The following is a 26,413-nucleotide window of genomic DNA, read 5'->3' on the forward strand; positions in this document are numbered from 1 at the left end:
GCCTCCGTATAAAGAAATGGTCAATGATAACTGAAAAAGTTGTGATAATATTCGCTACGAGATAAGCAAATACTCAACCAATAAATCAAATTATTCCCAGTAGGCTATAGAGTAACCAGACGTCTCATTACGTCCCACAGAATATGAGGATAACGTAACAAAACAGATCTGTGCCGTTTCCAAATTTAATGAATTGGAAAGAACTCACCAAACGTTAGGTTTAACACGGAGCCACCGAAAACACAGCACACACCTTGCAACCTTTCCAAATCAACTACAACTTTGGAGTTTCTTTATTTGATTAGGTGATAAATATACTTTATAATCATTCATTGTCTTTGACTCAGTCATTTATTTAATTAAAAACTCTCTACTTCATTTCCAAGTAAATCTTTTCATCTATGATATTCATATTTGCAATTCTTTGAGATTCAAGTGCAGCATATATATAGTAATTAACATTTTGATAATCTTTTAATGTCCAATTAACTTCTAGTTCAGAAGATTTTGTTTTACTATAAATAAATTTTCATCATTTTCTTTTGTTACATCAAAAGCAACAACTAAATAGAGGTTACAAAAATCTTTATAGCTAACACACGTGCCTTCATCCAAATCTTTTTTATAATTACATGAAAGGAATGCGGCATACAAGCGTTGTAAATCCTCATTATTCACCTGATATTCATAAGTAGGATGTTGTATACCATTGATTTTAATATTTATTCTTTCTAAATTCATATTATCAAAAATCATTATTGTCTTGGTAAAATTATCATTTCGTTCGGCTCTAGAAAAAACTAGAAAAACTCTAGATATTTTATTTTGATTATTTACAACGGGCCAGTTTCCACAAATTACTACGGTAACAGTTAAGTGCATTCCATCCACAAAGAAAGTTAGATTTGCTAACTAATAATGAAGATAATATTTTGTCAGTTTCTAGTGAGGGTTTTGCTATTGGGATCCATAAACTAATATCAGATAAGTATTTCATAATCATAATTTCCATCAACTTTAGCATGTAGTATATTTTTCACTCGATTTTTACGTAATTCAATACGAATTTTTCCATTCAAAACTTTGTTAAGTGGCCCAATAGAAAAACAGGGCAAAATCTTTGAAAAAATGTTAATTTTAAAATATATCTTAAAAACGGGGGTATTTTCCCGATTTTTTCTGCTTTTCTGTTTACCCTTGAAAATCGGGGTGTTTTCCTTAAAAAAGTAGTTGTGTTCACTAGGGCTCTACTTACTATTAAATTCCTACCTATTTAACTCACTTATAAATGTCTAGACAGTCTAGAAGAGCCATAAAATTAGGGGTGTTCATATTCTGAAAATATATACAGGGTGTATCTGAAATGCGTGTTAATTTTAATCAGTGGAAGAACTCGCAAAATTCGCTAAAATTTTCTAAGATTTTTTGCCCCCCAATTTTTACCAAACGAGTCGTTTTGTGTGATTAACTAGTCTGTATTTTTTTGTAACCATGATAATTTTCATTTTAATTATTTATTTTTTTCTATAACAATGTAACTTTTTTGACAAGGCCCCGTTTCTATCACAACAGAAAATTTTCGCCCTTACCCATAGGCGGATATATATTTTGATGTGTTATTTATTCCAAATTTTAAATCAATTTGTAACGCTTTTTCGTAAAAAATTCAAATAGAAAAAACGTTTCATTTAACAATATCTGTTACGTGTCAAAATTAACACACGCATTTTAGATACACCCTGTATACTAAAAAAATTTTTTGCAAAAATTACCCAAAAATCACGATCTCCACAGAATACGATCTGGTAGTAATTTAGAAAGCAACTGGTAAAATGAAGATTACATTAGCTGCATTTTTAGCATGACGAATTGATAAATTGCAAATATGATTGATAATAATCTGCATCTACTTATTCTCGATGCTTATTATTCGATGATTGTATATATTTGTAACGGCACGATATAAAACATCAAGCACATTGTGTTGTAAGCATACAAATTCATGTCTACAGAGTGTTTTACATGCTAACGAGCGAGGTCATTGTCTTTCTAAAAAGTAAGTTTTTATTATAAAATTCCCTTGGGAATTTTGTCTAAATCGATATAATCGCTGAAGTATAGAAAATGTGGACTCGTCTTTGGTGCTTTTCCAGTGGAACGCCGCGTTATTACCTTTGATGCGAATAATCAATAAAAGTAATGCGAATGAATGGAAGTATTATTAACCTCTTGTTTTCTAAATTTAGTCATTCGTCATTGATGGTACTTGTTTCACGAAACATTCTTCCTGAAAGCCATCAAATTGTGAATTATTAATTTTGTCGTTTTCTTGATGTTGATTACTTTTAAATAAAGTGAGCTTTTTTCATTTAGTCAATTTACAATAAGTTGGAGAGTTCACGGTAGCTGTATTTCCGCACAACTTTATGCAACTATTGATTTAAAAAAAACGAAAAAGAATAATTAGAAAGCACTTGCGTCATTACAATTGGGGTAGCTGGTATTGATTTTAAGCAGTATTTGTGAGCGCCGATGGGGGCGGTCGACGCTCACCGACTCTTATTGCGAGATGGCGGGAACATCCTGCACGTGTATTTTGACGTCTGTCAATCAGAAAGCAGAAAATTTACGGCACTGTGGCAGTCCTGAGGAAACAAATTGCCTCTAAAATGATAACCACGACATCAAGAAGAGGAATCAATACTTGTAAGTTGGCATTTTGACGACCGTTTAATAATGTAAAATGGATTTTTACCACTTGCTTGGAAGGGATGCATGCATTAGGTTTTTTAAAAAGCACGCAACAGGAATTGTATGAATTGTACCTATAGAGTGTGTGCGCAATGAGCTCTGTTTAAGCACAGTACTTTTTACTAGACGCTATGTATGATTGCCGATCTTACGTGCAACAAATTTTTTAATTATTAGGGTGGAATTTTTATCGCGAATCTAATCCAATGTGTCAAAATGGAAACAAATGTACTCTCAAAATGGTGTCGAATATGTTCTTCTGAATTCAACACCGGTATTTTTCTTTTCGGAGAGGAGGCTAGGAGACTGTTCCTTCATGCAAAAATCAGAAGATATTTAGCCCTTACCGTAAGCTCGTCCGGTTTTATTAAAATTAAGCTAAAATCGGTCGTTTTAGATTTCTGTGGAAGACAAATTGCCGAAAATGATTTGTGAAGATTGTTACAAGAAACTCGACGGTTTCCACCGGTTTGCTACCATGGCCCTTAGAAATCAAGACAAAATGACCAAGTTCGTCTGCACAACTACCAATAACGTCTTAGAACAAAAAAGCATCGAAAACCAATCTCTTTTGCACACATACCTAACCAAGGTAAGTCGTAAAAATGCAACTATTTGTGTCATCAATTAAACCTTCAGGGAATCAAAGAAAAAGAGATAACGCAACAAGAATCAGAAATAACAGAAATGGAGGTTCGTGTGGATCCGATGATAATTTTACAATGCTCTTTAGAAGCGGAAGACGACGACGAAGATGAGGACATTAGAAGTGACGCGGCTTCGGACAGTGAGAGCCACGTCCAAAGAGAAAATTTATCAGAAAGTGAAAACTGTGAAAAATATCGTAAACCATATCTTTGCCCTTCCTGTCCGAGAAGTTTCACTTCCGAACTGGCTCTCCAAAATCACACATGGAACCATTCCCCTCACACCAAGAGAATACTTAACAGTCACGACAACTGGATGGAACAAGAAGTCGACGAAGAGAAAGAGACTGAAGAAAATGATGCTTCCACCAACAACGACGACGAAGACAACAGTGAGGAATTCAGGCATTCCAGATTCTCCTGCCCGATCTGTGGAAAAGCAATTTCTACCAAAGGCAACCTCAAGGTACATCTTGAAACGCACAGACCTAAAGGCAAATATGGATGCGACATATGCGGTAGAATGTAAGTTCATTTTATTTAATTCGCTCCAATTATGAATGCCCGTTTCAGATTTAAAACACAGTGCAATTTATATCGGCACAAAGAGTACCACGGAGGCATCCAATACCCTTGTGGAGTTTGTGGAAGAGTGTATCCCACCAATAGCACATTGAGGGCCCATTCTATTACACACAGTGACCTTCGACCCCATAAGTGTCCCCTCTGTGACAAAACTTTCAAACGAAATCAAGATCTCAAGGTAGGAAAAGCAGTTTCCTTTTAGAGAAATTGAAATAATGTTTTCCAGTTTCACATAAACCAACACACTGGTGCTAGACCGTATCAATGTCCTTATTGTCCGAAAGCTTTTGCTAGTTCAGGTAATTGTTTCTCTCACAGAAAACGAATGCACCCGATCGAAGTAGAAAGGGACAGAGAGAGGGCTGCAAAAATTATGCGATAATTGAAACGAAACATTATGTTTGATTTAGGTGCAATTCTACCCATCCTTTTAGACCAGAACTGTCCGCCTGATCAGGTAAACAAGTGAGGTTATGTTCTATATTTGGTCAAATTGTTGTAAAAATTACCATTAATTGTATGTGTGTATAGGTAACCAAGTGTCATATTCCAAATTATAGAAAACTGATATCTACTTTTTCTTATTACATATATCCATTTTGGTTTTTGTGTTTTTATCTGAATTTTACACCTTTTAGGACTCCATCCGCCATAAATGTAGGTACATCAAAGTAACTGTATATTTTGGATATAACCCCACTTGGTACATTTTTTTCTCAAAGTAAAAGACAAACTAATTTTTTACCTTCTCTATTGTTATAGTAGATCAACTGTGATGAATTTTGTATACGATTTTTTATTTTTACTGAAGATATTATGTAGACATAATATGAATGTGTCAAGATGTACGGTAGAAAATTAATGTCATTGTTTATATAGCAATAAATTGGTTCTTTGAAGAGTCACAGTACTGACGAAATAAAGTGACAAAAAAGAATTTTTAGTCGATAGTGTTTAACGATGGCTGATAATTGCAGTATTATATTGTAATAATAGATAAACGTGTAAATACAGTTGTTGAATAAAGGACATTTTAAAACAAATTTTATGCGTTATTATTGAAAAGCAACCAACTGGTACTCCAAATTCACAATTAAACGATACAAAAAATATTCATGCAGATCTTGGTGATAGCCATTCGTGACATCGCGCGCTGATTCCATAACGCAGTGAAGCTTTATCAGAAACTCCATTTTGCAAAAAGTCAATTTATTACATGTATTTTAACTCGGCAACAAAGCCACGAACCCAAACACTTTCTTTTCAGTTTTATTTTATGTTTCGACAGGTTTAATTTTTTTTAAACTACCAACACATTTTTACTTGCAAAATATTTTCCGTACTAGTTTGTTTACCGTAGTACATACTTTAAAATTTAATGTTTATTTATAAATATATTATGCCCATCCGGTACAATTTCTTGGCATTGTTTCTGTGGTTAACACAAAAGTCATGATACTACACCGCAAAATGGTATTCTCTCACATTGAAAAACCATAAATATAAACGGTACATTTATTTATGATCGTGAAGCAATAAAAGTAGTGACCAGGCGTCAAAATATCGCAAAAAATTCCACGCACATGTTAATTTTCAAAACCATTAAGATCAGTGAAAATGATATTAAAAACTTACTAATTAATTAAATAACAAAATACCGTCTAGTTAATTATGCAAGAAACTAGAAAAACAATCGATATGTCCCAGTTTTCGGTGTTCTCATCATTCGATTTTGGCAAATCTGGGTCAATTAAACAAGAATACATAATTTTACAGTAGCATATAAAAAATAATGTGATCATAAAGTTTGCTTAAAATATGTGCCAAACAATTAGCATAAAGTAAAGTTTCCACACACAATATTTTCTTACAAAATAAAATCGTAAACTAATGGGAGATAAATGTACAAAAAAAAAAACAGGGTTTTAAAATTTGTTTCTAAGGAAATGTGAATTAATCATTACAATTATTTTTGACGATTAGCTCGGATAATCGAAAAAAATATTTGCTTAAAGATATTATTTTGCGTATGATTGTGTAATTTAATGTGAAAAGTGTTGGTTTTTGTTATTTGGTTCGAAAGTTCTGGCCAATAAGAGAAAAGCGTCTGCATGCGGTCAGTGTCCATTGGTCGTTTGACAATTTAAATAATCAGCGGGAAATATTGCGATACGAAAGAGAGAATGATGGTGTTTATACAAATATAATGGTTTCCTATTTCTGGCAAATAAGCGATTATGGAGATAAGACAACTAGCTGTACCCAATGACTTAACAAAAATAGCAAATGCGCCATTATTGTTCATTGGTAGTGAGTATTAAAGCAACGTTTTACGCATGGCTCAAAAACAATTTGTGAACAACAAAGGTTCGTTACTTTTTACATACTTTTGATAATTTTTATTCTAAAGTGACAATCTACATTTGTAAGACTGTGATGCCCTTGCATTGACCTCCGCACTGATCAATATTTCTACTCAACACGCTTCTACACTATAACTAAATAATATTTGATCGACGAGTGTAAGATTTGAGCGGTTTACAATTTTAGTAGCGCATACGAACTCCACTTGCACAGATGACTGTCAAGCGTGCAAAAATTCGAATTTATCTGAGACGGTGGTAGCATTATTCGACGAGATGTCGGAGCAGCAGGACACATCGAAAGTGACAGAAAGGAGGTTAGGGCAAAATGGAATTGTGCAGCCGCTTCTCACAGGTAAAAACACATTTAAGTGCTTTTTAAGCTAATTTGAATTTTTTATTCGATTGTATTGTTGAACCTTGACTCCGGGTATTCGCTTTTTGCAAATTCATTTAACAAAATTGAATCGGAACAGTTGCGGCGATCTCAGCGCGCCAAAATTATTAAACTTTTTAAGGAAAAACGGAAACGGCAAACTTTTTTTTGGCGCTGTTTTCAGTGGTAACATCGAAATATCGCGAGACTTTGGATAATTTCTGTGTTCTTTAACTAGAAAGTTCTATTATTTACAGTAATAAGCACTTTTTCAAGGATATTTTAATTTAGTTTAAGATAAGGCGTCAATTAAATGTGTCAGATTAGGAAGAAATACATTTATGTCTGTTTGAATTTATTATTTTTTCCATTGTTTTGTCTCGGATTTTTTGTAGAACATAAAAACACGTGGTAATAAAAGTATTTGTAATTTTTGTGTATTTTCGTTTCTATAAATTTAGCATTTTATTAATTGGAGTAGTCATATACAGCGAACAATACTGCGTTGCGTCACAGTGCAGTTGAGAAAATGTGGGAATCCCCTGTTTATGCGTTCGTAACCTTGCACTGCTCGGCTACGCTAGAATGACATCAACACCGTTGTAATAACAAGTTTACTTATCGCGATAATTATTAAACGCCACTGAAATTAATGTAAAAGGCAATTTTAATTGCACCATATAATAAAAAAAAGTACAACATTATCTTCTATTATTTTTGGAATGAGAGCGGTTGTTGACTTTTAAACTAAATTCTTGAAGTGTTGCGGAATGATAAGAAATGTGAATCAAACCAAAAAACATTTTTACAGACCTTTACCAAATTACTATGGCTTACGCCTATTGGAAATCGGGGAAAACGAAGGATTATTCGGTTTTCGACTTATTTTTCCGTAAAAATCCATTCCAAGGAGAATTTACAATTTTTGCTGGCTTGGAGGAATGTTTAAAATTCTTGGAAAAGTTTCATTATTCCATTAGTGGTACGTGATTACTGTAATTGTTTGAGTGGAATTAAAAAAAAAACTCTTTGTAGATATTGAGTATTTAAAGCAGACACTGCCATCAAACATCGAAGAAGAATTTTATGAATTTTTGAGTTCAGTATCGGCTAAAGATGTTACATTGTATGCCATTGCCGAAGGATCAGTAGCATTTCCCAGGTAATCTTAATTAACTGAGTAAACCTTTTTTGTATGAAGACGTTGCAGAGTGCCACTTATGCGAGTTGAAGGTCCGTTAATAATAGTGCAACTGCTTGAAACGACACTGCTGACATTAGTCAACTATGCAAGGTAATTTATTTTTGTAATAGGGTCAAAAGGGAATCTTTGAATCAATTTTAAAATCAATAAAAATGAATTATTTTTAGTTTTGATTAATTTCAGTTTGATGGCCACCAATGCTGCTAGGTACCGGATGGCGGCAGGAAACATGCAATTATTTGAGTTTGGTTTGAGGAGGGCACAGGGGCCTGATGGAGGTCTTTCAGCGTCAAAATATTCGTATATAGGTATGATTTATTAGGTATAAATAAGTATCAAGAATTACTTTATGTTGTTGTTTGGTACCAGGCAGTGTGAACTAATATAGGTAGCCCAATCAATACTGAATTGCAGATAACCGTCAAGTTTAACAGGATTTCTGGCAACTTATTAACTTTTACCGTGCCATCTGAATTGCCTGGCACCATTTAATGCGCGATACACACGAACTGTTCACCCGATTTTGAAGACCACACATTTGATGAATCATCTTCTAGTATGCCTCTATTATACCCTCCTTGCCGAAAACAATTGACTAACACGCACAACCTTGACTTTTTTCCCAAATATGTTCCAGGGGGATTCGATGGTACCAGCAACGTCTTGGCCGGCAAACTCTTCAATATCCCCGTCAAAGGAACACATGCCCATGCATACATCACGTCGTTCAACGGATTCACCGACTTGCGTAACAAGATCTTGGAACCGAAAACTGGCGGTGAACCGCGAGATCTTCTCGAGCTGGCCTTATCCTGGAGGACTAAACTGATTCCCATTTTCAAGGTCATGGCTTCGGAAGCGAGCGACGGAGAATTGGCTGCTTTGATTTCGTTCGCTATTGCGTTCCCTGACGGATTTATGGCTTTAGTCGATACGTACGATGTTAAGAGGTATTCCTGTCGCATGACCCACGCCACCTCTGTGTGGTCTGTCACTCTGCCCAACACCCAATCGCATAACGAGTACAGGTAACCACTTGGAGCAATTTTGGGTGCATGCCACCAAGGGGCTAGATCATTTCAGCTGCTCCCAGCAATTGACATCGATGCGCCATACAGCCGCACATACAAGAGTCAGTAAGTATGATATGCCAATCAGATACCAACAACTGCCACCATTAGTGTTCCTCTAATGCAATGAAAACATGGTCAAAAACACGGCTTATCCTACCTTTCCGCTTGCATTACATATAAAAACATACAGTTTGCTATCAAAAAGAAATAGTTTGTAATTTTTCCCTTTCGATAGCAGATATGTACTTGAAGAGCTTGGCTACAACTTTTACATTAATCATTTTCATTTGGTGACACTATTCGCTACAGCCCTGATTTCATCAGAGGACAATATTAGTGGTCACGTACAAGTGTCGGTTAAGGATTGGTGTATCATATTTAGTATACATCACAACCAGATGATTGTTATGTAAGACTTTGGCGATTGAACTGCGTTGCTGGTAGGGCACAAGTTAGACCAGCAAAAATAATAAACCTGTGCTGGGTATGCGGGGTATGTACTCACTCGCACTAACGTGCACCGTGTTTGCTTGTTTTATTATTGCTAAATCATACATACTTAATTGGAGAATCACAAAATCATCTCATTCGGAATCACAGATTCAAGGTAAAACAAGTTTGAAATGCATGAATAAAATCGGTATTTTCTTCACATCTACTTCAGTTTTTATACTCCAGTTCCGTTTTCCAGGAGTGGCCTTCTGAACTTTTGCTCGGTAGCATTGGCTCTAAACGATTTAGGATATAAAGCTGTTGGTATCCGACTAGATAGCGGAGATTTAGCCTACCTATCCAACGTCGCTAGACAGTTTTTCAGCGAAATTAGCCAACAATTCAACATTCCGTGGTTTGTGGAGTTGATGATCATGGCTTCCAATGACATCAACGAAGAAACAATATTGAGTCTGAACGAACAGGGACACAAAATCAACTGTTTTGGAATCGGCACTCATCTGGTGACTTGCCAAAGACAACCCGCTTTAGGGTGCGTTTACAAACTAGTCGAATTAAACGAACAACCCAGAATTAAGCTGAGTCAAGACGTGGCAAAAGTTACCATGCCTGGGCGTAAAGATGCTTACAGGCTGTTCAGTGAAAGCGGACACGCTCTTGTTGATTTACTTCAGAGGTCAACCGAGCCGCCGCCCGAAATTAACGAAAAGGTTCTGTGCCGTCATCCATTCATTGAATCGAAAAGAGCTTACGTTATTCCATCGAGAGTGGAAAAATTGTTAACAGTTTATTGGAAAGATGGTGCCATGTGTCAAGAACTACCGAATCTGCAAGAAATAAAAGAGCGGGTGCAGGCCTCACTGAAAACTTTGAGGTCAGATATTAAAAGAAATCTGAATCCGACTCCTTTTAAGGTTTGTTTATTTACTAAATTAGAATGATATATCGTTCAGTTGTTTTAGGTTGCCGTGAGCGATTGTCTTTACACTTTTCTTCACGACTTGTGGCTTGAAAATGCTCCAATTGGGGAGCTGTCCTAAGTTCACCACAACGCTCTGAATTACCTGCTTAAAGAAAATTATCCAAGATTTATCAAATGTCTAGCACAGTTAAGATATCAAATGCTTTATAGTACAAATTTTGATGTCCACATGTTACACTTATTTAATAAAAAAAACACACGGACTTGTCACGTATCTTGGCTGTGAGTTGTATTATTTACTGTTGATAATTACAAAAATGAGCTTCACTATAGTTGCTTAACAAAATTTGTAGTAAATAAACGACAACAGTATATGCCTTCAGCGTCACCTGTGCGGCTGTATTTTATTAACAATTTACACAAATTAGACGCAAAAGCATCGAATTCACTGCATATTTGTATTTTGTCAAATTTTGTAGGCGAAATACAAAGTATTTACCAATGTAATATTGTGGCATTGTTTTATATTGTTGTTTATGGCAAACATTTTATAATTTCTTTTATAACCCGAAATAGTGACAATATTTTATAATAAACTGTACCAAAATTAATGTTGTACGTTTACTTACCATTACTAGATTTTTCAGAATGTTTGAAACGACCATCATTTGAAATTTTTAACTGTCGTCATTTTGTTGACAAGTGGCGCAACCTACCGACAATCGGCAAAGTTGTGATGACTCATCTAACTGTCTTTATCGCTTAGATTACGTCACAATCATTTGAAAGAGAGAGAAAATCTAGAATTGCCAAGTAAAAGGAGGATGAACTATTCTGACTCATGAAATATTCAACGAATCGCCGGGGTTACTGAATGGTGGTGAGGTGATAGTAGTAGCAGCCGCCCAGTGTCTGTCAGCTGCAAAGTTTTGGTTAACATTCGAAAACATTTGTATCAAATTTATATATTTCCAGGGTTAAAACTCACAGGAGTAGCCTAAGGTAAGTTGGTTACATATTATCTACTGATGAAACGTCAACGCTTTCGATGTTCTATTGTTATTACATTAGCCGGCTTTTGCTGTTTTCCTGTTCTGGTCATGTTCGATCCAGGATTTTAGGATATAGAGTAACTAATGCGACTGTTTAAAATGGATGAAACAGTAATTCGACCAAAATCGGTCTGTTTTTCGATTTTTTGTGTAAATAAATGTGACCGAATTTGCTAAATGTCAAGATGTTCAATTTTTCAATGCCTGTCTGATTCATGTTGACATCACAAACACTGATTCATCGCAGATTCTCTTGCATTGTGTTCCAGAAATTTATCCCTGATAAAAATTGTATCTTTAGCCAAAAGTACAGTTTACATAAATATTACGTAAAAGTATCGTCACAATTGGTTAAAGTGTGACCTTCGCCTATTACCTTTTTAGGATAAATTGGGGTACTTGTGATAAGTTGCTGTGGAAAGTGATTTCTGATTAAATCAATTCCGAATTTAGCATCGCTTTATCGTTGCAAATTGGGCAAATGTTGAAATAAACGAGTGTGAATTGAGTGCGGCTCAAACGGCTCTCGATGAATTTGAATGATGGCTGATGGGTATATGATTTCGGAGAGGTGGATTAATCACATCCAACCTTTTTAATCATAAACAATAACGAAAGATTATGGCAGCGTTGGTGAAATTAGAGTAGAACGTAAAATTATGCAAGCTAAACCAGTGCCAAAACGATTCGGTTTCGATAAACAGCAAATATTTGAAATTCTTACTCGACACCAATCGGGCCGAAAGAAAAATATTTTAACAGTATCGACCAATTGGTTCGAGTACACAAAACTTTTTCGCCAAATTAAACAAGCCAATTTGCGTTTGAATAATTGATACCTTTTGCCGATCCGTGAGATCAGCTATTCTTAGCACATTCATAAATTTGGTTCGGGTTTATAAATAGCTGTACTAAAATTAGCCTTTCAATGTTATTGTTGATCTCAGCTAGTGTGAATTTTCACTCATTAAAACAAAATACTTTTGTAAGACGTTACAAAAGAATGTATTCAAAATGTGACATTTGTGACCCCCGTACGACTTATCTTATATAGAACAACGGACGACGTCGAAAGTGACGATTTGGAGTCTGCACAAAATTGACAATAAAAGTTAATTTAAGATAGAGGATATTGCTTATGTATGCACTTTGTGTTGAACACATACAAACTGTAGGGAATTTGATAAGGATTAAATGGTTCACAATTTACCTACTCCACTGAGTTTAGTACCGGGGTAAACCAACAGAACCACGATCTAATATTTAAACACCCTGCTTAGAGGATGTTCCGGAGAAGAATTATTAATTTGCGACAAATTGTTTGGCAAATGTGCGAATCGGGATAATGAGAGACTAGGCAAGAAGTGAAAGATTTTGTTTAACGTAGGTAATGAAGATGTGGCAGTTTCAACAGAGCAGAAATTAATCGTAATCTTTAGGCCCATTTTAAAAGTCCATAATTGGTTTACGTGTTAATAATATTCGCTAACTGTTTACGAAAATTTACAGTTGAAGCAATTTAAAAGTGTTCACTTTACTACTTTCGTAGATGGTTCGGTACAGGACGTGTTTACAACTAGCGTAAAATAAAATTGTTTATTTTTGTAAGTGGTGCACACATGTAAACGTTGTGAGTTTGTCAAAATATGGAAACACTTGACGTTTTCATTCAAAGTGTTTTCGATCTGTTTCACTTTGATGTCCAGTAAATGGATTTAGGTTTGTTCGGGCGGAAGAGGGTTCTTTATCTGTATTTCCCTATTTTTTTTCGCATCAATAGTTACCGAGCTTTTGTGCACCACACCAGTCGGCTGGTCAATAATTGGACGCTTCCCTTTGTTCGGCGAAACCTTTTCTTTTGTATTTAACACCTCAATTGGAAACAAATACGAGTAGACGGGACGTGATCTCAGTGTGGGACGAACACGACGGACTTTGTGTAATTTATAATTTGGTAAAACAAGCACGGAAACGTTAATCCAGGTGATGCCATCTGCCGTGTTAATCTCCAGTTGTTTGTCTATGTTATGCGGAGTTGATTGATCAAATTATTTTGGTTTGTTGGTTGAGGAAAGTTCGTGGTGCGACGAGTTCGAAGCGGGGTGTGCAGTCGGGGTGGAAACAATGTTGTGACAAAGTTTAACGAAAAGAATGGAGCCCTCGTAGCGAAATGATTAATAGGCGATTTTTAGTCGTCGCCCTTTCTTTTTGGCTCGACCCGTGGCATTAAATGTAGGGAACGGGGATGCATCTTGGTAAAGCTGGATCGATCGCGAGGATGCGTGGTGCGGTTTTCGAAATTTTTACCGTCGCAGTTTGTTGTCTTTTAAAGTTGATGGTATTTCCGCGGAAGTGGAACCGTCTTTTATTCGTATTGTAGTGGTGGTATCGTTTTTGCGTTCGGTCGCTTTGGGCGCGGTTTGTAAGGCGCAGGCATCTGCGCTTCGTGCCCTAGAAAACAGGATTTGATAACCCCTGTTTCCTCCAGATCCCCATCAGGATCAGGATGTTCATCTCGCGTGTGTGCGATGCTTAACAATGTCGGCGTTATGAATAATAATAGCGCGATCTCACCGCCATGGAGTAGAGTCGATGCTGCCTTATTGACCAGATCTACAAATGTTCTCTAAGTGTTGTTGGTGCAGGAGTAAACCGAACAACGAATCAATGCCAACAGATGCGGATAAAACAAAGTGTGATACGCAAAACAACGCAAATAACAAACCCGCGAACGAGCTGCCAATACTCGAGAACGTGATAATAAAAGAGAATTCCAAGGGGAATTCGAACTCCGTCGGTTCCGATGTCAAGATCGAAGTCGTTTCCGACAACGACGACGAGGTGTTTTGCGAAGGTGTGGGCCCCCCTGTGAAACTCGCCGACAATTTGGGGACATGCAGGGGTCACACGCCGCTCCCCAAGTGGTTCAGGGACTCGTCGGATATGGAAACTGTTGATTCGGAAGGTCCGGCGACGCCACCTGCTACCCCCGTTGGTAAAGACGAGCTCGCCCTCAGGAGGCACAGACTCTTCTCCGAAATCATCGACCTAACACAGCATGCGACCGAGCACAGGGTCAAATTCGATCCTTTCGGTCCGGTCATCGCCGGAGGTGAGAACAATGACCACGGTTCAGTTAAAAAATACAAATGAAGTGCCCCGCTCCAGGTGAAACTCGCATTTTTAAGCCGGTTTTTGTAAAAAATACTTATGCCAACCTACGATAACGTCGACGGACTGATTTTAAGTGAATCTCCGTTCAATTTGGCCCTCGGAAAATTTTCGCCGTTCGGTTTGTAAAAAAAATCACATTTATTAATTGTTCTGGAAGTTCCATTAAACATTGTAGTTTAATTCGCCCGCAGTCGGTGGTCTCTTTGATAGTCGAGGTAAGCCCCTTTTGGATGTGATCTATTAAACCCGTACAAATTAATTATGGACATCATAATACCAAAAGGGGAAGAGCTCACTTTACCAAAGTTTGCGAGTTCATCCAGGTCGCTCTTTATTTTTTAAATTCCATTTAATTTCCAATTACTTGAAACGCAGTAAACGCGAGAATCTGGAATTCCCTGGTGAAAATCAATTTAGCCATCATGATTTTGGATTTTGCTCATGACGTTGTCGCGAAAATGAATTTCGGAGTCGACCTCTTTTTATTCATTCATTCTGAACGGAAGTGAAATTCGCATTTTCGTTGAACTCCAAGTCTTCCATCAATCACACTTGTCAGAAAAAGGTGTGCGCCAGTATTATTTCGGTGTTTCGCATTTGATTTTGTCAACCATTTAGTCGGAGAAGTTTTATCTCGTGCAATCGTTCCATCGAGTGTTTTTTTTTTATAATCAGTTTTTAATTTTGCAGGTCGTAAATGAAATATCGCGTTGATTGAGAACTTGATAATGTTAAACTCTGATTTTTATTTTGAAATAACGAAATAAAAAAATACAGTCCAACTTTGAAACCCTCGGGGGCCACACAGCACGACCGTGCAACTATTTAACTGTAATATTTACATAAAATATACGAGACCAGATAAATTTTAAATTGCAAGATAGGAAACAGGCAGCGTGTTGACCTAAACTGATATTGCAACGTAAATATGTATTTCAACGTGATCGACGGTATCAATTTGATTTAAATCGGTTCGGTGTGCGGGGCAAATCGGTCGTGAAATGATTATTTTTGATTGGAAATCTAAAACTTGCGCACTATAGCTGAAAAGTAGAAAAAACATTTGCCAACGCATTCCAAAAATACCCATTTGCTCATCTTTACGAAATGTTTTCAGTTTTACATATTGAACGCTTTTCTAAAGACGTATTTTTTTAGTTCGGACGATATGTAAGTAATTTCTACAAACAACAAAGTGCTTTCGACGTGTATGGATAAAATCTGTTTTATACATGTTCGTATTGACGTAACACTGTATTTTTATTTTTAGTGGATTTGAGAACATTTGCTGACATCTTATTCACTGTGTAATTGCAATTAAGCAACAATTATTTTTTTTATTTGTGCTAACAGCAGAACAAAAGCGTCGATTATAAATTTTAAGGTATTGTCGTTAAAGTAAAACGAAGGAAGTGTTTATCATTAAGATAAAAAATATACTTGATAACTGCCCGTTGGCAGATAAATTAGTGTGGTGTAATGCTATTATAATTTTGGACTGTGTTGCTTAACGGATGAATCATCAAATTACATAAATGTGCATTCTCAGATTTGTTTTTGCTTATTTCCATCCGGTGTAATATTCAATGGATTAAATTAAATTTGAATTCATTTCAGTATCAGACGACAGCTACCTTCGAAGTGAGTTGGAAGAATTGATTACTAGATTAGAATCAGTAACTTCTCGTTTAGAAAAAATTTGCCTTCCAATTGAACACTTGCTGTAAGTGTAGATGGAACAGAAAGTAGAATCGAGCTAAAGTAGAATATTTCAGTAATTATAAGAAAACTAGTACACCAGAAGAAGAAGTAGACATGAGTGTCCAGAGTTTCCAAAACATAATACAGGGACCACTAACACAATACCTCCAAATATCACAAAAAATCGGTGGTGATGTCGGACACCATAGTCAACTAGTCCATAATGCCTTCCAAGTCCAGTTGCAATACTTGACGTTGGCTAGTCAGTCGAAACAACCCAGTCAACCCGAAATCATAAATTTGCTAAAACCGACGAGTGATCAGATCAGTGCAATACAAGATTTTCGCGAGAAAAATCGTACGTCCCAATTTTTCAACCATCTGTCGGCCATCAGCGAAAGCATACCGGCACTGGGATGGGTCACCGTGGTAAGTAGAATCCATTGTCAGATAATTTGTTGGTTTAGAGAATCTAAACTAGTGATGAATGTTGTAGAGTCCGGCCCCTGCTCCGTACGTTAAAGAAATGAACGACGCCGGCCAGTTCTACACGAACAGAGTGTTAAAAGAGTGGAAAGAAAAAGACAAAAAGCATGTGGATTGGGTAAAAGCTTGGATCCAAACGTTGACGGAGCTGCAAGGTTTCGTCAAGCAACATCACACCACCGGGTTGGTTTGGGCCGGCAAAGGCGTAGCAGCGGCACCGCCTCCGCCGCCACCAGGTTGCCCACCACCCCCGCCTGTCCTCACGGATTTCTCGGCTGCACCCGCTGGTGGCGGTGATGCCGATAGATCGGCGCTATTTGCTCAAATTAATCAAGGCGAGAATATCACGAGAAGTGCGAACATCTATCGAATTTAAAAATTTTATGCTGATTTTATCCCTTACAGATTTGAAGAAGGTCACGTCTGACATGCAAACTCACAAAAATCCGACGTTGCGAGAGGGACCTGCACCTTTTAAAACTCCAACACACGGTGGAATTTCCGGTCCCGTGGTCGATAAGCCCCCGGTTTTCAACAGAGAAGGCAAGAAGTGGATTATCGTAAGTATCGACGGGTACATTTTAAATTTAAATGATAGACGACACTTGAATCTCTTTCAGGAATATCAAAAAGGGAATAACAATCTGCTTGTGGAGAACGCCGAGATGAATAACGTGGTCTACATGTTCAGATGTGTAGATTCAACAGTGGTGATCAAAGGAAAAATAAATTCGATAACCTTAGATTCGTGTAAGAAGACGTCTGTAGTCTTTGAAAGTCTCGTGTCAGCAATGGAGTTCATCAATTGTCAGTCTGTGCAAATGCAGGTATGTTTGTGTTGGTCAAAATGCGATTGACAGGTGGTCGAGATCCAATTTTGCAGGTGCTTGGTAAAGTTCCAACAATATCAATAGACAAAACTGACGGTTGCCAAATGTACTTGAGTCCTGAATCATTAGATGTTGAAATTGTCAGCTCCAAGTCATCAGAAATGAACGTCCTTGTACCGAAAGGAAACGGTGATTACGTAAGTCGTCGATTTTTGTTGGTCGAACAAGATCTAATTTTCGTTGTTCCAGACGGAGTATCCGATTCCTGAGCAATACAAAACCACAGTGGTTCCAGGAAAAGGCCTTTCTACTGTCATAATAGAAAATAAGGGCTAAAATCATGTTACATTTAACCTAGATTATAATTAATTTTTCACTTTTAAGCAATTTTATACATAAATTTGTAAATTCGTACTTCCCTATCTACTACTGCTACTATGATAAAGCAATATTAAATTATTGGTTGTGGATTTATATCGGCGCGATTTTATAGAGATGAGTGTTTTATTCTAAACAGATGAGTTTCTCATTTCAACATTTTATTTAACAGTAACTTATGTCTTTGCCTTTAAAATAAATAACAGCTTTCTAGTACACCCGACTTTTATTCGTTCGTTTTGGAAAAATTGCCGAGTTTTTCTAGATAATTGTGATTACGTAATCCGCTGCCTTCGAATTAGCCTAGTCGATATTATGTCGGATGCAGTTCGTGCATTATTTATGAAATGAGGTTTGAGTGTTTTTCGATTCGGGGCGCTGTATACGGTAAATATGTAAAGTGTGTATATTAAAACAATATGCATTTTAAGGTTTTTATTAAATGTAACACGAATTAAAAAAAATGACGTCGGTCATTCTCTTTAATTGGTGATGAAACAATATGGCACAAAAGATGATCGAACATCTGCATTAAAATCACTTAACAAATAGACAAGAATAAAATTAATATGAGTAATAACAAAATCTCACTAATAAGTCAAACGAGAGGTGAGAGTTTAGTTTACCAAAATCTGGTGGTTTGTTAGGTGTGAAAGAGCCATTATACGCCTAAATGGTGCTTTCACTGTGGATACTTAAAAAGCTACAGTAAAATTATTGTTGAACTTGTTGGTTTAATACTGTCAAATGAAACAATATGAAAATAGAAAATTTTCAAATAAACTAAATACGCTATGACTTACTCTTGAGAGTATTCTAAATTCCTAGCACAGCCATTATTGGTATACTCTACCATAAAGCTTTTTTTTATATGCACATCCCATTAATCAAGTTAGAAACCGGCATACCTGATTCTTTAACCTTACGCAGTTATACCATTCAAATATTCACAAATTATCCTGCAGCATTGCTTTCTTTCTGTTAAAAAAATGTGAAACCAGTCCGTCACTATTGTCACAGACAATAATCAACCTTATCGTACGAAACTACATTTAAAAAACCTAACATAACATCACAATCCATATCACCTCTTCTAAATTCATTCCTTTTGTTTCATTTTGGACAGAACTCGATTCCATCTTGCTGGCATAGCAGTTTGTTTTCGGATGATAAATAATGATGTGCAAGGAAATAGCAGTTTTACCAAGAGCTGTGATCTCCTAGCCGATGCCAGGAAGATGGATGAAAACAATTAAAAACAAATTCATAATGTTACGAAGTACGATTAAAATTGAAGAATTCAATGCGATCAATTGAAAAAAGGTCATCAACAAATCACATTGAATATCGATGATTTACCTACACATTAGTTCACCACAGAATCAAGTTTGTTATCAATAAAGCAACCAATACGCTGCTTACAAAGTATTGTCAAGGTAAAAACTAACAACTTTCAAAAAGGAATAACACTCTAATTGGAAATGAATGAGATCAACATGCAAACCCAAAAATCGCACATAACCAAAGGCTAAGGTAGGAAAATACCGTTATACTTTTTTTAAGATTTAAATAATAAATAGTTAACTCTTAAAATTGAATTTTCAATTTCTAGCTCGTTGACGCGTCCTTCCAAGGTGCTAACTCGTGTCTTCAAAAAATCAACCTCCTTGTGAACTGCCACCATCAAATGTGTTTTCACGGCGTCCTTTGAACAATCAAATCAGCAACATTTCGGACATCCAGAAAATACACCACGTTACTGTTACATAACTTCGTTATAGCACACAGACGTAACAGGGCGCCAATTAACTTGACACAATGTAACTAACATTGCTGCGGTTATATAACAATGTACTAAAAATGTTACATTATTATATGTTAGTACACATGTTACATCCGTATATAATATACCTGTTGGTTAACGTTATATAACAGTTATGTGTTTCTGTTTGTCGGGAGTAACAAGAAATTGACTCACCAAAGCTTCTTCAATCTTCCTGTCAATGTTGTTGTTATTAGGAGCTGACCTGAATAGGAAAACAATTATTAAGATCCCAATCCTCGACGAATAACTTCTCATTTATTATCATCCGAGAACTGAACATTGCTGCATAGCTCACAGACAAGAAGTGTTTACGTAGTTTACCGACCGTCGAGATGAACTTACCCCACGAATTTTTTAATAAAGCAATAGACAGCAAATACGGTGGCTTCGTTAAAATCGTGACCGGGCAGAATCAGGGGAAGGTCTTCGTCGGAACCCTTCAAAGGGCTCTTCACCATTTCGCGGTGTTCTGTCATCATTAGATTAAGCAGAAAATTGCATGTTGCGGTAACACTTGTAATACTGCGTCTATTTTCTCGAAATATCGATTCACTTCCGACGCCGGCGTTCTGACATTCTTTAGGGCCTATACTGCCGAACACGCGCATTATTATTAAGCCTTCCACACGAGACACCACGCAGTGGATTTTTTGCCGCCAACACCGATGCAAAGTAAAAAATAATTATGTACCACCATAGAAAAAAGAAAAACCCACACCTCTTGGTGCAATATCCACGACAAAATAACAACTAAAGTTTGCATTCATTTCGAAGCAAAATACCACGACGATATTACATAGAGTGGCTATTAGACTTTTTCACCCTTATGCAAAAAATATGATAAAGAACAGTTTACTTCTCCCAATAATTTGTGAAATTTAAAGAAACAAAGTCCACATTTATTTAAAAATACATATAATAAAGCTACACAGTTTTCAAAGGGTTTTATTTGTAAAACTGGCTCCCCACTGTTATCTTAAATAATTCGTAACACATATATTCATAACTGTGCGAACTCAGTTTTACTTCTTCTAACTAAGGGGAATAATGGAGGTGGCCAGGTATGAAAAATAATAATATGTTGTAATAAGGATTTTGTACTCTGGCGATGTCCATGTAAATATGTTAAGGTACCAAGAAAGTGTTACAGATTGTTGGTTAAATCCTAATATCCATTTACGTGCAGGCATAAGGTTTATCACAAAATAGGAATCCATTCACAGCCGTAAATATAGGTCAAGAGACAAATAAAATGCATGCAAAATTAAATTAAAAAGCTGCTCTTAAGTGCTCACTGAATAACAACGAAACAAAATTATATTAAAAAAAAAGTCAAGTATTGAATCAAAAGATGTAGCATTGTGTAAAAGAGAGCAATCTAATTGTAAAGGAAATCATGTAGAATTGTTGTTATTCAATGCAATGTACAGATGCAACTATGTTGTGGTATCACAAGCACTAATAAATATTGTTAAGCGACTACTAATTAAAACTAATTTCGTAAAAATAAATATCTGTTTGTTATTATAGTTACAAGGTTTATCTATCAGAAGAGATTACGCGGTAAATTCACAATTTTGTCAACTGAACTAAATCCAAAACAATTATAATTATTTGTTCGTATAATTGGCAATACTTATTGTTATAAAAATAAAATTAAGAAATCCTCTTACAGCGGCGCTCGTATTTCTCAACGATGCATTAAAAATAAAACATGTTTTTTTTTAAATCGATCGATCCGACAATTTATTCGTCTTTTTGGGAATTATGTATTGATGTTTCATTCTTATCGTGAACTGAATTGAAAAGTAGATGCTGTGTAATCTTATTAACAAAAAAAAAAAAAAATCTGAAGAGGCTCTTCGCTTCAGAACCTTCACTTTAAACCCGTAGATCTGAATAATATTTCAGGCGCGCCAACCTTTCGCAATATCGAATTCTTTAAGGTGGTTAAATCACAGAATAAAATAAATAGGTACTTAAAAAATAAAATCAAGTGTTAAACAATGTATCCGTCATTATGGATTTTTGATAGCACACCATCACCATCAGTTTCTAAACCTGAAATAAATTAATACCTTGTAACTATAGTGTAAGTGGTTAAAATAAAAATACCAAGCTCGTAACGGAATTTTGACATCAACACCGGAATCGTACACACCATGTCAGATAAAATTGGACACGACTTACCCAGAATTTGACGCTGGCGTAGACGTTAAGGCAACTTTTATGTCAGAGAGAATATCGTCCTGAAATCGAATAATAAATCAGTGTTGGTTATGTTATCTGAAAAATACAGAGCAAATCTCTGTCTCCGTTTTGAGGGCAGCTTCGAGTTATACTAAAAATAACTTTGATAAGACTTGAAAGTTGACGGAAAGGAAACGAATTCGAAAATTTCTCTCGGTATCAATTTGAAATCCTAATAAATTCCTTCAATACATCGGTGAATTGTGTAGTAAATAACCTACTCGAAATACGATCCAGAAACGAAGTTTGTTTCGCGTCACTGATCCATAGTCGCCAAGCAACGTTCCGTTTCTTAGGAATTAGCGCGGTTCAATTGCTAATAAACACCCCTCCAATTACATTTAATTAGATTAAGGATCATGTTTCTGTATTTTGGTGTCTTCCTCACATCATCGATCATCTTGAGCTCAAATCTATTGTAAACAAACTTCGATACATCCGGGCTTCGTGCCATTATACTGCACTGCTCCTTAACGCGTAAACAACAGAAATTTAAGCATACTAACTTATTATCAGTAATACGAAACCGTTGTTCGCTTGTTGGTACACTGTCTTTTCGTATTTAACTTGATTACATTACTACTGGAACCTTCAAAGCACATCAGAAAACAATTCCCGATCTGTCATATCAAGCGATCCGATCTTAAAATAGCTTCGCACGAGAAGAAAGAAACAAGTATGATTCCGAGTTTTTCTCAAAATTTATCTAACATACGACAATCTCAGCGGTATCCTTGACATACACATGTACATTTTTAAAATCACTTTTGATTTTTTCCCGCATGCTATTGTATCGTAACTGTCAGTTAAATGTAAGACTAACCTTTGACAGCTTGAATTAGTTAACTGCTTGTATGGTTCTAATTTGTCTTTGATCATATTACGTCAATACAACACGAGTGAAGTCAACAAAGCCCGAAAAATGTTTTCAATATTTTATCAAACAGGAATTTGTCGCATGTTTTACCACCAATTGTTGTAACGTCGTAGGTGCTTATAATTTAAAATATATTTCATCTTCTACCATTCCTTATCGTCAAAATATTATTTTATTCGATACACTAATTTGAAATAAAATGTGAACTCATTTTATTTACTTGATGACGTCATAATTGCGTTATTTATGTCTACATGTTCGTAATTAAAGTAACTGTACATTAATAATACCCAAAATATCTATTGAAGCTGGTCATTGTTACTGATTAATAATTGACATCTCAATAAAATAAAAAAATTGACGCTCAAGCTTGTATTGGTAATGATATCGTGCATTTTGATTATTTCCTACACGTTATGTGTTTGAAACGGCGCAATTTTTAAAAAACTGATCTCAATCCTTTCAGGCAAGGGTCACATATTTGAATTATTCTTGAAACACCGTAATCGTAACGATTTCACAATCAGATTGCTTAGAAAATAAGTACCACTATTTTGCGCATAGTGTAAAAGTAAGAATGCACGAAGGTATTTTTACGTTGGATTAGTTAGTAGGTACATACAGTACACATTTCCTGGAATTTGTATGGAAGGGACACGTTATGCGGGTATTTTAAAAAATGACGTAATCATCAATACTGGTGTGTCTTGATAAAATGGTAGTCAACTGATTTCGTGATGAATATAAAAGAGAAAAAACCGAACCTTTTGTCCATTTACGTTGGATGGTTGGTTGGCAGCCTTCTGGTTAAGTAGAGTAATGTTTTCCTGGTCGGCAAAATGCACCGGTCCTAATCCGCTAGCCAAAATAGAAGAAAAACCCTGAGGATAACCCTTCAAAGTAGATAAATGCGGCGTCGTGTCAGCTACTGGAAACGCACTATGACGACAGTTTGATTGGACGAAAAGTGCAAAATACCTTGTACATTCAGAGATGGACGTGGGTCCAAGCGTCTGGGCCCATTTTCGGTACCGTCGTCGAAGAAATCATGGCATTGCCACCGTCCCCTGATGAAAGGGGTTGTTTGGGGCATCTTGACGATCTTGAAGCGCTCGTCGGGAGGTTTGCGCTTAACCTCGGCCTGCGGTGGTTCCTGCGGAACCACCGTCGTCGGAGGTTCGAGCTGGTGTTCGTCGGTGTCCCTCGAATCCTCCGAAAAGCTGGGGGTCTCGTTATCGGTGACCCGAGAGATGTCGTCGGTGTCCAGGTCGTCGGCGGAGTCGTCGCCGACGTCCGTACGAGTCATGCTGACCCCCGTGATCTGGAAGGAGCTGGACGAGTTCTGGATCTTCTTCCGGGACCCCTGAGGAAGCGCCTGGAGCGAATTCGACGCCGACTGGGGCAGAATCCGCAGATCTGATTCGCCTAACCTGAGGGTCTCGCTAGTGGTGCGGTTGATTACGTTTGATTTCTTTTCATGCTTGTGTTTGGTGGACATGTTTCGGATGTACTTATTGGGAAATTAATTGTGGACGCATCAAGTAAATAAGTAAACAAACCGATGATTTTTCATAAAACGAAATAATTGGATATAATGAGATTCGGGCAAACAATACGTATTTAATTCAAATTAAAACCCCGAATCTGTTGCCGAAACGGTTCTACTTTACGCAAAAATTTAATAACACCAGCACCATCACTACACGCACAAACTGACACTAGTGACATAAGTGGACATAATACCATAGAATTCGCTCTAAATGTTCTCATCTACACATGCGCAACATGCCTCCTCGACATGGATTTAAAAGTAAGAAGTGCGAAATGAAACCACTCGCAAATATCTCTATAGTGACCCCGTTTATTACTTATATTCTATTCACCTCAATTCAGTTCAATTCTACTGCAGTCTTTAGCCGCGACCTTGAATCACAGCTACCAGTGGCACCCCAAACATTGTGACCATTACTCCATTACTGCCGTAGAGGCTAGAGGGCAACGATTACTGCAGTTACAGTACAACAAGCTCCGGCCAAATTTTAATTTAAAAAAACTATCTATATTTAACAAATATTTAGATGAACAAAAAATTATTATTATTCGCACTGCACTTAATCGTTCATTAATTATTATTAATTTTTTTCTGAAAACGAAAAATGTACCTAACGTAGAGGGTTATAGAGGGAGCACTGTTCCAAAATAAAAGGTCTCCCTCTACGGTACCTAATAATAATCAAACTATTTTTTTAATCAACATATCCTAACGTTATATTGTTGATGTTGACAATGTAACAGGCGGTTTTTCTAATCTGTGAAAATGTAACTAAAAATAGATATCGATGTCATAAATTAAACCGAAAATTTATAATTTGTTAACATCTAATAAGAATTTAATATTTACAAGTTAAAATAAAGTAAAAAGCAAATGTAATTTGTCGTGATACCACAGGGACCATTCCAGAACGGAAATGTATCGACTCTAATATCACTATTTTTTTTTTTAACAACAATTTATTACATATTTGTTTTTTAGTCTTGAGGAAGTCTTGAATGATTCATTTTGTTGTTGACCCAACCTTTTTACGACTTTGTATGATAAGTCACCAATTGCAAATATGTACCCCGAGAATTGCAAGTTACAAGCATGATTAATCAAACAATTATAGGTATCTATCAAAAAACGTTCTTCTAGTAACTAATTTATTGTTAAACTGATAAACATCAATGTTAAATATATTAGTTTATTTACACTCTATACAGGTATACAATCTATATATTAAATTGATCAAAAGCTGGATAACAGATTAATTTACTATTATTCTGAGTATCTATGACGCAAAAGAGGTGTGAAACATGGCATATTTAATAATGTACATAAACAGTATACACCTCTAATCAGGATGTATTACTTACACTAAGTTAATTGCAATACAATTAACACTTAACGTGCTACTGGATAAGTGATATATAAGTAATTTTCGAAATTAAAATGTCCAAATTTAGATTTAAAATTTCCTCATTTTGAGAGATTGGCCAGAATTACAAAATTACATTTTATAATCTTAAATAGTAAATAAATATAATCTTAGTAGGAGGTACCTAAATCTGAAGTGATGTAAATTTCAATTGACTGTTATTTTTAAGAAATATCTTTCATTATTTACTGCCACAGCTGATATCTTAAACAATAGAATAAAACATAATTATTTTATCTAAACTATTCAAAGAAATTCAACTCCTGGAGGCATAATTGCACTAAATACTGGTTCATAGTTAATTAAGTATTAATTTTTATTATCACAATATTCACGTAAGTATCTGAATATTTATCAGATGTTGATGATGACAGAAGATTAACTGAAATCATTTGTAATAGTACACACTTTGAAGAAAATAAACACATACAATAATATTGTACCGTACCTGAGACATGTAAATGTATCTACTGATACTGAGGAATATTACT

The 26,413-nt window shown here is 36.0% G+C and overlaps 4 protein-coding genes across 15 annotated transcripts; 3 read left to right on the forward strand and 1 right to left on the reverse strand.

The window, feature by feature from the left end:
• Window positions 1-2,109: 2,109 nt before the first annotated feature.
• On the forward strand, window positions 2,110-4,340 carry LOC138140257 (zinc finger and BTB domain-containing protein 49-like). The gene is made up of 6 exons (XM_069061133.1): window positions 2,110-2,706; window positions 2,929-3,099; window positions 3,149-3,343; window positions 3,391-3,916; window positions 3,972-4,161; window positions 4,210-4,340. Exons 2-5 carry the CDS (start codon window positions 2,968-2,970, stop codon window positions 4,073-4,075), a joined length of 957 nt encoding a protein of 318 aa, XP_068917234.1. The 5' UTR covers window positions 2,110-2,706; window positions 2,929-2,967; the 3' UTR covers window positions 4,076-4,161; window positions 4,210-4,340.
• A 1,859-nt stretch (window positions 4,341-6,199) lies between these two features.
• Window positions 6,200-10,985, forward strand: Naprt (nicotinate phosphoribosyltransferase). 2 transcript variants are annotated; one of them, XM_069061122.1, is made up of 9 exons: window positions 6,200-6,350; window positions 6,534-6,701; window positions 7,534-7,704; window positions 7,758-7,884; window positions 7,933-8,016; window positions 8,110-8,234; window positions 8,564-8,954; window positions 9,691-10,366; window positions 10,415-10,985. In XM_069061122.1, exons 1-9 carry the CDS (start codon window positions 6,320-6,322, stop codon window positions 10,490-10,492), a joined length of 1,851 nt encoding a protein of 616 aa, XP_068917223.1. In that variant the 5' UTR covers window positions 6,200-6,319; the 3' UTR covers window positions 10,493-10,985. The 2 variants fall into 2 exon arrangements, with proteins under 2 accessions (XP_068917223.1, XP_068917224.1); XM_069061123.1 differs by having other exon boundaries at window positions 6,201-6,350; window positions 8,564-8,876.
• A 230-nt stretch (window positions 10,986-11,215) lies between these two features.
• On the forward strand, window positions 11,216-18,211 carry capt (adenylyl cyclase-associated protein 1). 4 transcript variants are annotated; one of them, XM_069061119.1, is made up of 8 exons: window positions 11,216-11,376; window positions 16,218-16,323; window positions 16,376-16,730; window positions 16,798-17,140; window positions 17,193-17,347; window positions 17,408-17,614; window positions 17,671-17,814; window positions 17,867-18,211. In XM_069061119.1, exons 3-8 carry the CDS (start codon window positions 16,416-16,418, stop codon window positions 17,951-17,953), a joined length of 1,251 nt encoding a protein of 416 aa, XP_068917220.1. In that variant the 5' UTR covers window positions 11,216-11,376; window positions 16,218-16,323; window positions 16,376-16,415; the 3' UTR covers window positions 17,954-18,211. The 4 variants fall into 4 exon arrangements, with proteins under 4 accessions (XP_068917220.1, XP_068917218.1, XP_068917219.1 ...); XM_069061117.1 differs by lacking the exon at window positions 11,216-11,376 and adding an exon at window positions 13,762-14,538; XM_069061118.1 differs by lacking the exon at window positions 11,216-11,376 and adding an exon at window positions 13,854-14,538 and having other exon boundaries at window positions 16,798-17,122.
• Window positions 18,212-18,415: 204 nt separating this feature from the next.
• Window positions 18,416-24,828, reverse strand: LOC138140256 (protein bunched, class 2/F/G isoform-like). 8 transcript variants are annotated; one of them, XM_069061125.1, is made up of 6 exons: window positions 23,926-24,828; window positions 23,712-23,872; window positions 22,011-22,069; window positions 20,163-20,411; window positions 19,974-20,022; window positions 18,416-19,700 (listed from the first exon to the last, which is right to left on the reverse strand). In XM_069061125.1, exons 1-6 carry the CDS (start codon window positions 24,443-24,445, stop codon window positions 19,554-19,556), a joined length of 1,185 nt encoding a protein of 394 aa, XP_068917226.1. In that variant the 5' UTR covers window positions 24,446-24,828; the 3' UTR covers window positions 18,416-19,553. The 8 variants fall into 8 exon arrangements, with proteins under 8 accessions (XP_068917226.1, XP_068917225.1, XP_068917229.1 ...); XM_069061124.1 differs by having other exon boundaries at window positions 23,712-23,875; window positions 23,926-24,812; XM_069061126.1 differs by having other exon boundaries at window positions 19,543-19,849; window positions 19,907-20,022; window positions 23,712-23,875; window positions 23,926-24,820.
• Window positions 24,829-26,413: the final 1,585 nt, after the last annotated feature.

The sequence above is a fragment of the Tenebrio molitor genome, chromosome X (genome assembly GCF_963966145.1).
Source record: "Tenebrio molitor chromosome X, icTenMoli1.1, whole genome shotgun sequence".
NCBI classification, from domain to species: domain Eukaryota; kingdom Metazoa; phylum Arthropoda; class Insecta; order Coleoptera; family Tenebrionidae; genus Tenebrio; species Tenebrio molitor.